The 13,524-nt window shown below is 46.1% G+C and overlaps 1 protein-coding gene across 1 annotated transcript in view; it reads right to left on the bottom strand.

Moving 5' to 3' along the window:
* Positions 1-13,524, bottom strand: part of Daam2 (dishevelled associated activator of morphogenesis 2) — a 114,436-nt gene that overhangs the window by 29,982 nt on the left and 70,930 nt on the right. The window contains exons 2-7 of the mRNA XM_032900533.1: positions 12,406-12,631; positions 9,937-10,026; positions 8,177-8,251; positions 7,627-7,721; positions 3,502-3,835; positions 2,483-2,593 (exon numbers count right to left, since the gene is read on the bottom strand). Coding sequence (XP_032756424.1) covers positions 2,483-2,593; positions 3,502-3,835; positions 7,627-7,721; positions 8,177-8,251; positions 9,937-10,026; positions 12,406-12,573 — 873 coding nt within the window. The 5' untranslated portion in view covers positions 12,574-12,631. The remainder of the gene's footprint in view (positions 1-2,482; positions 2,594-3,501; positions 3,836-7,626; positions 7,722-8,176; positions 8,252-9,936; positions 10,027-12,405; positions 12,632-13,524) is intronic.

The following is a 13,524-nucleotide window of genomic DNA, read 5'->3' as shown; positions in this document are numbered from 1 at the left end:
ATAAAAGTTTACCTTATCACAGCCATAAAAAAGTAACTAAGGCAGAAGTTGCAACCAGGAAGTGGGCTATTGCTGTGACAATCCTGACCATAATGTGTTTTGGAGGAATGTGGAAAACTGTCCAACACTGAACTAGGAAAGCATTGAATTCTGTAAGTAGAGCTTAACAGGCCAACCTAGGTGGAGCTTGGAAGTTAACAGTACTGCAGTCAATGTGGAGGGCTCATAGAAGCACAATATTAGCGAATGGCTTAGAGACCATTCTTTTGTGATATTTTGGCATAGAATGTGGCTGCTGTTTTCCCTTGCTCTGAGGATCTACTAGATTGAAGAGCTTTGCACTAATTTCACTAACAGAGGAGACAATATAGATTTTAAAACTGTCTTGTGTTTATTAGTGATCGCCCTTGTGCTGGTCTACAATGAGAAAGAGCAAGTGGGCAAAAAGAAAGACACAATGTAAACTTTAATGCTGGAGCTAGGGCTTGTGCTAAAAACCATAAGGAGAGATAGACTAAAAGGAGATCTATCTTCAGGGTGAGACCCCACCAGAGTTTGAGGTCCTAGAAGGTATCGCCAAGTTAAAATGTACGCAAACGCCATTCCAGGAGGGGGCCAGGTTTCACTGAAAACATGCAGCCTAACTTAGCAACATCACCATATGGTTCTGGATATAGAGTAAGAAAGGTGTAAGAGTAAAGGGGACTCTTCCTTCCCAGTTAAGGAAATTCCTCAAAGCTGTGTGTGGTAGGGATGTCCCTGCATGGAGGCCCAAAGAGGCCATTGTATGAGGATGTGAAAGAGAAGTCCAGCTTGTACCAGAATCCCCAGGATGTTGGAGATCTCAGAGTCATGGGATGCCTGCCAAAGACAGCTGCAGAGCAAGCATTGTGCCAGCCCAAAGAGAAAAGTGTGTTGCAGTCAGCAAAGCTAGAGGGAAGAGCCATCTGATCCCTTTGACATCTGATATAGAGCCATAGGGTTTGGAGTTTGCCCTGCTGGGTTTGAGTCTGCTTTGGTTCAGTATTTCCTCATTCCCCACTCCCCCTCTGCATATTCTGTGCCATTGTGTGATGGAGGTATGTAATTTGCCTTTCGATTTCACAGAGGTTACAATTAAGAGGTTTTCTTGACTCTCAGAAGAGACGTTGGACTCTTAAACAATGTTGAGACTATGAAAGACTATGGGGATTTTGAAAGTTGGACTAAATGCATTTTGCATTATGGTATGGTCCCAAGCCTATGTGGTAGTTTGAAAGAGAATGGCCTTCTGTAGGCTCATCCATTCAAATGATTGGTCTCCAGTTAGTGAAACTGTTTGGGAAGGATCCGGAGGCGTGGCCTTGTTGTAGGTATGTCCCTGAGGGAGCGGAGGAAGAGGCTTTGAGGACTCAAAAATCCACACCATTTACAATCATGGATTCTAATCTTCCCAAATGGTAAGCTTAATAAAACTTTTCTTTTCTTTGGTTATGGTGTATCATCACAGCAACAGGGAAGTAACTAAGATGGTTTTTAGTCTTAAAATTTGCCTGGCATGGTATGACTTCCAACGGATCAGGACAAATGAGAGTCATAAAGGGCTGGTATTGAAGTCACATGATGTCACCATCTTAGGGATAGATTATTCTGTAGACTATCTGATGAAATCTAGGTAATGAGAATTGCACACACACATATACAAAGTCATTCTGGCAAGAGGAATGAAAAAGAGAGACCATTAATTGTTCTCTTGGCCTCTTTTGTCCTTATTGGGGATTTGTTCCCAACCCCCAATGCACCATGCCACTGATAAAGGAAACTGCCCAGAGCTTTCTCAAACTTAAGATAAAACCAAACGGGGCTGGAACAGTTGCTTTGCCTTAGAAATTGGGACTTCAGCTCTTTTCAGAGTTTTCTAATGTTACTGTTGTAAGGGACTGGGAGTCTCATTTGGTTCCCAGAAGAAGAAAAACCAGAAGCCATACTTTATAACCCCCCTAGAAGAAGAATATGACTCACTAGCCTAGAAAGCAGTCCAAATTAGGTCTCTAGAAAGATCTACAAAGAAGGACTGAAAGTTTCACTCCTCCCACAATTTCTACCCCTCCAAGTCATCGCCTCCAGCCTCAATGGAGATTTGTGTCTGATCCACAATGCACCATGCTATTACTGAAGAAAATGGCCAAAGCCTTCTCATACTAAACAGAACCCACAGAATAGTGTGGGAAGCAAAGTCAGAATCAGTCCTCAACACCACACTGAACAGCCACTGCCAGATGAATTCAGGTCTCAGGAAGGCTGGGTCCTTGGAGAAGTTGGGTAGGACTCCTGAAAGCCATCTTCCCATGGCCCCAAGAGAAGGACCTAAGACGTTCTAAGGGTATCTGAAGAAGTCATCAGTGGTCACAACTAGATGCTTCTGCTCTCTCTGTCACTTGCTTACAATGCTTTCACACTCACAGACTACCGAAGTTCAAGAGTATAAAGGAAGGGGCCTCACCTCTCCAGCGCCAGCATTGAGGACAGCATTGATGAAGGACATGATGGCTGTCTTCAGGTTTACCTCATCCCGGTACCGGCCCAAACTGCGATCCAGTTCGTTCAGCAAAGTCTAATAGGACAATAGGAATGGTTGAGGGAGGGGTCTCAGGATGCTCCAGGAGAAGCCTTTTCCCTTCTTCTACTGCCCTTCCTTTTAGCCACCTAGGAAACCTTCTAGTTCTCTCTGCCTGATCATCTCTCTCCAGATCCACCCCAGATCTCACTTCTGACTCTCTACAGTTCAGTCCCGGGGCTTGGTTTCCACTGCTGCCCTCTGACTCTGCACCAGCTGTTGAGCCTGTGCAGAGAGTGGCCCCTGGCTCTTTGCAAAAGAGCAGAGACTAAAAATGGCAACAGCTCCCCAACCTCATGGATGCTCATTTGCAAACGTGTGATGCCAGCTCAACAGCTTGACTCATAAAACACAGAGTTTGCATGTCAGGTCAACTACTGAGACCGGGCACTGAGCTAAGACATTTCAGACGTGCGCCAGTAGGCTCATGTGGATTCTCTAGTAAGGGTGCTTAGCATGGCCTCCATTCCCAGGACTGGTCCCACCCAGTGTGCACAAATTTGGCACGCACCTAGGCCTGAAGTATTGTCCCTCCAATTGTCCTCAGTTCAACGACTCTTGTCTGGGTTCCTACCATGAGCCAGGTGCTGATTTCAGAGAGCCAGAGCCACAAAACCATGAAGCAAAACAGTATCTTGGCCTCAGGGACCCACAGTCTAGTGAAGAGGACAAGTCTGTTTTGAAAGCCAGACCACAACTCTGAACATACAATTTCTTAGGTCTCTTGTGGGGAGATTTCTGGGTCCTAGCTCTTTCTTCCTTCTGCGAGTAGACAGGGCAGTTTGCCTGGTGGGTGCCCCTTCCTTCCACTTTCCTTTTTGTGCTTCTCAGTCTCTCTTGACTTTACCCTGTGCCATCCCATCTATCCCCCACTTGATGCCCCAACTTTCTGACCTATTGCCCACCTGGAAACGAGTGCGCTCGGCTGCATACACCTGGTAGTGTAGCATGGCCTGTAGGACCTTCTTGTGGCCTCCAGGCACAAGGCACACTGCACCCAGGATCTCCAGCACTGCAACCTTCGTCTTGCTGTTCTCTGTTCGCAGGCTCTGGGCGATGATGCTGATGGCCTCGGGCTGTGCCAGGACATGTGCCCGTCCCTGGGAGTTGTTCATCAGAGCCTTGATGCAGCCGATGAGAGACGTGTGGATGCGGCTCTCACAGGTGGCATGGTCCATGCCCCGGAGGAAATTCAGCAGACAGGACAGGCCTTCCAGTTCGATGAAGCGGGTCACGAACCTAAGCCAGAGCCCAAAAGGAGTTGTCTGTTTTTGTTCCACACATATTATACAAATACAATGACCCAATATGTGCACAATTCACCATGTTCCTTTTACAGTAGCCTCTTGGCTCAAGACCCAAACTCTCATTTTAAAAATCAATCTCTCTCTCTCTCTCTCTCTCTCTCTCTCTCTCTCTCTCCTCCCTCTCCCTCCTCCCTCCCTCCCTCCCCTCCCTCTCTCTCTCTCTCTCCTCTCTCTCTCTCTCTCTCTCTCTCTCTCTCTCTCTGAGAGTGTGTGTGTGTATACATACATGTATGTGCAAGACCTGAGAGGCTACAAGAGGCATTGAATCTCTGGAGTTGGAATTAAAAGCAGTTGTGAGTCACCCACTTTGGGTGCTGGGAACAGAACTGAAGTCCTCTGGAAGAGCAGAAAATGCTCTTAACTGCTGACCAATTGCTGTAGTCCCAGACTTGAAAGCACAAAGGTCCGTGTTCCCACAGAAAACCAGCGATGTTAAGCACACAAGAGAGTCCTCTCAAAGGAATGGACATAAAACCTGTCTGTCCATCCAGAATGCTGGGAATTGGGGCTGATTAAACAGCCTGGTGTTCACCATCACCTGTTGGGCCAGGCAGGCCATATCAAACTCCTACAATCAGGACTGGAGGTGGCTGGCAATCTAAATGACCCTAACAGCCCGGGGCCTCCCAAAGCTCTCACAATCAGGACCAGATATACTTAATAGTCTAAATGACCCTTACATTATCTGTATAGCCAGAGACTCCCCCGAGCTTCCACAACAAGGACCAGAGGTGGCTAACAGCCCAAATGACGTCTACACTATCTTTAGTGTACGCTACCAAGACCAGGGTAGATGCTTGCCTAGGCCCTTAAACTTGTACAGGTAACTTGGCTTTAAAACTCAACTTGGAAGAAGTACCATGTGCCCTGAGTTGAGTTTCTGTGTAATTATACTTCCTTGGACACTGGGGGTTGTATTACACCACCACCACCCCAAGTTATAGTGTGTTTAAATTTGCTGGGAATAAACTCTCTCACATCAGACTCCCTCAAAGTTTTGATCAAGGCTGACAAAGTCAATTTGATCCGAATTTTTATTTGCATCTCTTCAAGGATCATGTCCCTTCCTGCCTACGTTTACATGTTATTTGTACTTTATTTTTTATTGTGCATGGGCATGTGTGTGTGCTCTTGCGTTTGTGCAAACACACACACACACACACACACACACACACACACACACACACACACATGCGCGCACGCCAAGCATGTAGAGGTAGGATGTTAATGTCAGGTGTCCCCCTCTCTTGGTCTCTACCTTATTTCCTGAGACAGGATATCTCGGTCACCTGGACCTTGCCAGTTAAGTTAGCCTGGCCGGCCAGCAAGCTCTAGGATATCATTTATCTTTGCTTCTCAGCACTGGTGCTCCGGATGTACAGCTTTGAAATGGGTGCTGGAGATCTGAACGCAGGTCCTCATGCTTGTCCAGCCAGGACTTTACCCACTGAGCCATTTAGGTTGTCCCTGCTATTTGCATTTTAAATACTATAGTAGTCTCTCCCCAAAAGACTTGTGTCCCCAACTGCTAAAGCTGGTTTTGGAGGTTCTATAAGGTTTAGGAGATGAGGGCTAGCTGGAAGAAGCATGTTACTGGGGCTGTGCCTCAGAAGGTTATGTAATGTTCCTGCTTCCATACACTTTCTCCCGTCCACTGAGAGCAGAACAGCCTCACCACACACTCCCATCACCATAGAGTTTTCCTCACCAAAGGCCAGAACCAAAGCCCAGTAACCATAGACTTGAACCCTCTGAAAGTCCTTTCTCCCTTCAGTTGTTTGTCCCAGGTACTTGGGCTCAGTGACATAAAGACCATTTACATACTAATTTTACATACCACCGATTGCCATTTGCATAGCTAAGATGGGGGATGGGAGAAAACGACTTTATAATCAGTAGGTCAGCCTGAAGACTCATCTCTAATCAGACCGGGTGTGAGAGAATTATTGACAGGAGGCAAGGAAACAGTTCAGCATGGAAGAACCATTAAATTCAAGGGACCAAGGCTCGAAAGCTCCCTTTCAGGAGACCCCATGGAAAACAGCAGTTATCTTGATACTTAGCATTACAACCATTTAGCCCAGTTACCCTTATTCTGGAGTCTATGTCCCCATAAAGAGCCTCTGGGAAGCACTCAGAGTCCAAAGACATCTACAGGAAAAAAAGGAATTACGCTTTCATCTTGGATAACCTCTAGCTGAAAATTAGCATTCCGTCAATGACGAATGCGGGCGACCAACCACAGAACCGTTAGTGGAATCAGAGGATTTGCCACCCAAATAAATCACCGCTATTTTCATATCAAATTATAGCTGTTGTAGATATCTCAAAATATCACTTTCACACATCGGTACTTCAAGATTATAGTGCTTATCACACCCGCTGCCGGCTCTCGCTGCTCGAGTATTAAAAGGCTCACTTATTGCTAGATGCTGCATTTTTAATATTTGCGAGCCTATTTTAATTGAATTGGCTCGTTCTTCGGCTCTGTTTGTTTGTCTCTTTTATGTTGTTATTTAAAAGCATTACTTCCAGGAAGCAAGATTTCAGCTTTTATCTGGGTGTCTATGGGAGCGACATCTAGAGCAATGCATTTTAAAAAGAAGCCATACAGACTTTAATTTAGTAGCATAATTAATGGGCATGAATTGAGTTGAGAACCAGCATTTATAATTAATATGTAAATGTATCTCTCTGAATTTTGTGCTGTGTAAATATCAACAGAATATGCTTTCCCATTTAAGTTAACAATATGACTGTTTATTTCCCTCTATTTTATGCTTTTCTGTACTCCACGAAATTTCTACATTGATGTCATGTGATTCCTGAAATCAGAATTCTGCTGAGGGGAATTAAAATAAGCTTTTGCTATATACTATTATATATTATCTTTACCATGCATCACAGGCATAAACTCAAGCACATACTTAATAGAAAGAGCATATGTATGAGCGAAATGTGGAAAATAATTGGGTAATTAGTGGTGTATACCAAATATTGATTTGAGTATCATTTATTTAATCACAAGTCTATATAGTTTAAGATGCAACCGAAGATAGGTCTAATAACTCATTTACATATATAGTTTAAGATGCAACCGAAGATAGGTCTAATAACTCATTTACAAGATTGCTGAGGATTTAACGGTCGGCTTATCTGATCTTAGAAGCCACTTCAAGCACGCCACTGGAAGAGTCAAAATCAAGCAACTCTTGCAGCGCGTGGCAGCCTTTGCACTCTCCACTGTGGTCTAGGAAGGAGGAGAAGTATTCCTGTGGCCTTTGCAACACCCATTCATTCCCTTTCCTTCCTGCTGGCTTCTACTCTAGACAGCTAGAGCACACCGTAGACTCCACATCGCCCCCTAGTGCATGGAGGACTTCTCAACCCATGCCCTCCTCCTTCCTCGCTGAGCTGTCCCTCTGCCCCCCTTTTCACAGAAAGTCCTTTATTATACACCACCTGCCCGTAACTCCTCTTTCTAGAGTGCCTCAGGACCCAATGCTTGTCCATCTCCCCTCCCGTCCACAGCCTTCCAGCAAACAACAAGAGAGATGGGAACTGGGAAGCAAAGAGAAATGTTTGGAACTCTTAAGGAATTCTGCAAGATTGGCCAATAGGACCAGCATGGATCAGAGCACGGTGCAATGCCTCAGAATGACAGAGGCCCTGAGCAGGGGCAGGGAAGGAAGGGAGTGAATGAGAGGGAGCAGTCCAAGTCACCTCATGGGCTGTGTCCGGAGGGCTGTCTTCAGGTCTTCTACGACTTGGCTCCTCTTGTCTGTCTCCTCGTCTTCAGTGTCATCCAGGTTCTGCATCTGAGGCCCACAGGTAGAGGGGAGAGAAGTCACATTGATCTACTTGCTTTCCAGGCCCCTGGAAGCTTCAGGGTCACGGGGTAGCTGTGACTGGAGAGGGCACGTTTACCTTGGGAAGAACGGGGACTCAGAGAATGTTCTACTGTGATGTTCAGACTCTGAGACAACCCAGGTTCTGGTCTGTGACAACTTTCCGTATCTAGGAATTAGAGGAGTCCCTGTCTCAGCCTATTTCCCAAGATCTGTGATATCCAATTGGGTTAATACGTGTTTATCTAGTTAAAGGGACTCTGATGTCCAAGGAGGTGGGTTGTGTAAGATCTCAAAATTACTGGAAAGTTGCTGGGCCTCGGTGGTCGTAGCACTAAAGGGCAGGAGCAGTGGTTGGGTGTTGGGGGATCCACAGGCTTCCAAGACCTGTCTATGGAGGCAAGGCAGGAAGAGTGGGCACTTACCGTGGCCATGGCATTGATACGGTCAATGTAAAACTCAGGCCAGCTGGTTGCCAGCTTGTTCGGGTCCTCCTGCTCCTGAAACAAGAATGATGGTCTTAGGTGTGTCCAACCTGTGGCTCATGGGACACATGTGTCTCAGGATAGCTGATACTGTGGCCCAACACCGTCGGTAGATGACAGCGTTGTACCGCGATGTCGAAGGGTTGGACCCCTCCTGGTGGACAGACCCACAGGGTAAGATGGAAACATTGCTTGAAGACTGTAGAATGGTCAGCTTCCAGCCCTGCCCACAAGGGCAATCTGCAGAAACTGCAAATCCTTTCTGTCTCTTCCTCAGTGAAATATTGACAATGGATATGGATTTGTATGACCACCAAGGGAGGACAGAAACTGTGCAGGGGTCATTTTCAACAAACCACATGCACACATTCTAAAGTATTGTCATCCCTATTCTGCTTATACCTAAATAAAATATAATTTTATGACTGTTGAGCATCACACAAATTTATATTTTTATGGTTTCCATTTGTGTGTGTGTATGTATGTATGTATGTATGTATGTATGTATGTACATGTTTGTGCAAGTACAGGTGCACAGTGTGTATGTCTGTACACATGTAGGTAAAGGTCTAAGCACAACTCTGGGTATCGTTCCTCAGGCACTGTCCACAAAGTCTCTTACTGGCCCAAGGTTTGTCAGCTGGTGTAGGATAGTTACCCAGCAAACCCAGGGGATCCCATATGTCTCTGCCAACCCAGGGGTTGTGAAGGTTCTGGCCAATACTCATAGCTTTTTTTTTTAACCTACATTCTGTGTATCAAACTTAGCTCCCCATACTCGCTTGATTTACTAGTGGGCTATCTCCCCATTCCATTTTCTTTAAAATTAGAAAAAATCATCTGGTACAGTTGTTTCAATAAAAGATGCCCCTATAGATTCGTGCACTTGAACGCTTAGTTCCCAGTCAGGGAGGGTACAGACCTTTGAAGTCATGGAGACTTGGCAGTGTTCCGGAAAGCATAAGAAGGTTAGTGATAAGTCCTCATCTGAGCATCTCGCTGACCCCGACCCAGCCTGAGAATCTGGCAAGTGCCTGCTCATGGGTTTCTGGAATAGGGAGTCCTAATTCTCAGAGGGGAGGCTTTTCTTGCCTTTGTGGTTTTAAATTGAGTTTTACTTTGTGTGTGTGTGTGTGTGTGTGTGTGTGTGTATGCAGACATATATGTATGAAATGCTAATATGTAAATGTACGTACATACACATGCACATAAGGAAGCCAGGGGACGAACTCACATACCATTCCTTAGAAGCCATTCGCCTTACTTTGAGATAAGGTCTCTCATTGGGATCTGGGGCTCACCAAATCAGCTAAGCTCACTATCTCAAGAAGCCCTAAGGACTCTCCCTCATCACATCCCCAAGACTAGGATTACAAGAATGCATCAACGATCATTTTCTTAATGTGGTTGCTTGAATTTGAACTCGGGTCTTTGAGCTTGCATCCCAACCACTTCACTGACTGAGCCCTCTTCCCAGCCCACTTGTCTTTCTTGGCTTCAGAGTCTTAGTGCGATACTGGTACCCAAGACTCCCTCTTGAGTGCATTGAAGAAAGAGGACAGAGTGAATAAATAAAGAATTAAGCATCAGTGTGTGTGTGTGTGTGTGTGTGTGTGTGTGTGTGTGTGTGTGTTCATGCGAGCACATGCACATACACATGCACAGCCCTGCTAGGGACTGGAGCTAAGAGTGAGGACCACCTTCTTCTTGCTGCAGTAGATCTGCCATTTCTTCTCTGGTGGCAGTGCAAACACAGCCTCCCGGTTTTTATCTGTGAGGTCCAATTCATCCTACAAAGATAAGAAAAAGAATGCCAGAAAATGAAGCTCTACAGGAGATTAGAACTCCCCCAAACTATCCCTTAGCCTATGCTCTCTCCTCCCAGACACACATCACACACACACACACACACACACACACACACACACACACACACCATAAGGCATTGCTTGTTCTACTAGAAGCAGAGCTCCAAGCCTTTGCCTCATCCAAGTCCAGCTTCTTCCTTTGTTTCCAGCACCCACACTGTCTTTGCAAAGCCCCTTCCTGCTCCAGGCCGCCCTGTTCCTGCCCCTCTGCTTTGCTGTCCCCTCACCCAGTGTATGCTTGCTTGTCTGCTAACACCTCAGGTTGAGGCCTGACTATGAAGGCCCCAGCCAGGCCTTTAGATCTGCCTTGCTTCTCTCTCGGATCTCCCTATCCTTCTGCCTGCCTAGTGGTCTCTCCTCCAAACTTTCCTGGATCCTTCAAGCTGGGTTGGGGAAGGTGGTGAGGCCAGAGGCTGAGCAGTGGAAAGGGTACACCAATCTAACACAGCCATTGGCATTGACCTGAAACTGTTCCACCACCAGGACACCGGGTGAGGCTGTGCAAGGCTCAGGGATCCATCAGAGGAGCGAGACTCAGAGATCACATTTTGGGGTCATTCTTTTAGTAACTTCGTTGAGTTTATAGACTTGGCCATCTTGGGTGGCTTCTAAAGAGTGTGTGTGTGTGTGTGTGTGTGTGTGTGTGTGTGTGTGTGTGTGTGTGTGTGTGCATAGTTGTGCTCATACATGTGTATACCAGAGCACAACTTCGGGTGTTGTTCTTCAGGGGCTGTCTTCCTTGGTTTGTCCTTAAGATAAAGTCTTGTCTGGAGCTCACTGAATTCATTATATTAGAAATCTGTCTGCCTCTGCCTCCCTAGCTTGGCAGCCCTTGTTAATTTTGTTTTGAGACAGGCTAACTGCAGGCCAAGGTGGCCTGAGACTTACTATGTAGCCGAGATTGTCGGGAGCTCTAACCCCATCCCAAGCCCCAAAGCTCTCCTTTGGAAGTTTCTTTACCATGAAGCTTGTGAGCGATTTAAAAGATCATCAAAGAAATGGTTAAAAAGCCATGTGGGAAACATAATGTGCTTTTCAACTCAGTTGTGAGCTAATCTGGTTTGTAGATGTGGTCCCGGGGATTGAGCGTGCTAGGTAAGTGCTCTAACACTGAGCTATAGCCCCAGCGCCCACTGTGAGATTTTAAGAAGCAAAAGCAAAACACTTATTAAGGTGACAAAGTGGGATATTAATCTTCATATTTTCAGGTAAGATATATACAGGAGGTATAAAACTAATATCAGCAATATTTCACCATATTTTTAATCAAGTGAGAACTTTAAAAATATTTAGTGTGCGTGTGCATGTGCATGTGTGTGTGTGCATGGCAACGTGAGTACAGGTACCCATGGGGGCTAAGAATAGGGGATCAGATCCCCTGTAAACTGCCCGGCATGGTGCTGGAAACCAGGCTCTGGTCCTCAGTAAAAGAGGCAAACACTCAACTACGCAGGCTTCTCTCCAGCCCTATGGCTTCAGAGATAATATGGCAGACTTCCCTAGGTCAGAACTGGTAAGTAGAAATATAATGGGAATGGTATAGTTTAAAATGTTCTAGTCACACCTAAAAATATTAAGTAAGTAAAAAGTAGGCAAAGTTAATTTTAATGTTACATTTTATTTCAGCCAATATAACTAAAATACGACCATTTCTACATATAATAAATGTGAAACAGATCAGTAATACATTTTACATTTCCTTCCTTTTCTTTATCTATTCTTTTATTTTATTTATTTATTTATTTATTTATTTATTTATTTTTGAGATAGGCTCTCTTGCAGCTCAGACTGGTCTGGAATTCACTACATAACTGAGGGTGACCTTGCACTCCACATCCTCCTGCCTCCACCTCCCAGACGCTCCACCACTTCTGCTCATTGTTTCTTTGGAAGACCGAGTCTTCAAAGCCCCCGATGGATGACCCCCCCCACTCTCTGTCCTGATGGGGTGGCCAGCAGCTGCCATTGGATCATACACACCAGAGTGCTTTAAAAGAATGCTCATTAGCTCGCCTGCGAGGATGCTATCAACAGTTCTCAACATCTCATTTCATAACCCTTTCTAATGGCAGCCAGGCTGGTCCAGAACCAAAGGGAATTGGGGACAGACCCTTGGTTCTGGGGTTCGTTTCACAATGTCTGCCTCAATGAGGGTTGGTTTTCTCTACAAGGAAGGTGCTTTAGGAAGGCTACCTCACCCCTACAGAGAGCTTTGTGGAGTGGAGAACAGGCTCCTGTCTCTGCTTGTCCGTCCACTCGTTTTCCCACCATCAACACCCTCTCAACCCTTCACCCACTGACCACCAGCTCTGCAAAGCAGACGTTGAGCTCCTCTGGGTTCGGGATGGGACTGGAGAACTCCAGATACTGCAATGGATGGCTGTCCCGGAGGTCGATCTCAGGAAGGTCACTGCTTCCGAAGCAGCAAAGGAAGCCCAGGCCATGGGGACTCCTCTTACGGAGGGCCATGGTCACTGCAGGCTGGGGCGGTCAGCAGGAAGGCACCTTAGGTCCTCATTGGCACAATCTAGGTAAAGGGACAAAGATAATGGGTAGTCACAGGAACAGAGGCTACTCTGGCTTCAGAACTCTTATCACAGAGGCTATTGAAGGCCATTGACTCAACATCACAGGCCTGACTAGTGTCTCACACACTCTCTGCTTCTTCAGACCTGAAGTTATCCAACTGTCTTCAGCAGACTTGGGGTGCTTCCTGACAGGGACATTTTCCCATCCCCTTTCTTTATCCCTGGAGACGTGTAGAGCATAGTAGTCACAACATGGGACCTTCAGGTGGTCAACGCTGAAGGTCCCTATCTCATGGTTTCTATTCCTGTGGCAAGAATATCTCAGGAGTTCTCTGACCCTTGAGAATCAACATCCACCAAAGTTCATTGATCTGGATGACTTCAGGGTCTGGGTGTGATGCTTTTAAAGGCAATGGGTGTGTATGCGTGTGTAGCGGGGAGCAGTCAGGAGGTGTTAAGAGAAACTCTGAGCTGATTGTAGGGCATAGCTCCTGATACATTGGCCTTCAGAGAAGCGGAAGAATGAAAAGGCCTTCCCAGGTCTTTCCTACTATCTTGTGCTCAGACGGGTTGCAAGTATCACACAATATCCACAAGACAGTGGCTCACCCATTCGGCTTGAAAAGGCCAGTACCCTCACCCTCGGCAAGAGGATTGCTGGGAGATTAAACCTCAGGTCAGATGAAGCTACCCTTTGGGATGGTATTGAACATATTTGGGGAAATCTGGTCAGATGTGTTTTTCATACCCACCAAGAAGACAGGTCGGTGGTCTCTGGCCAGGAACTAGAACTGATGTGTTGGAACAGAAAGGGTTAACTCATTGGCTTGCCACTGGGGAAGCCTCACCCAGGAATGCCAGCTGGAGGAGGAGCCACGGTTGCCATGGCTAC

Source organism: Rattus rattus, chromosome 4 (genome assembly GCF_011064425.1).
Source record: "Rattus rattus isolate New Zealand chromosome 4, Rrattus_CSIRO_v1, whole genome shotgun sequence".
Taxonomy (NCBI): domain Eukaryota; kingdom Metazoa; phylum Chordata; class Mammalia; order Rodentia; family Muridae; genus Rattus; species Rattus rattus.
The sequence above is the reverse complement of the archived record's forward strand: the minus strand, read 5'-3'. Positions and strand labels throughout refer to the sequence as shown.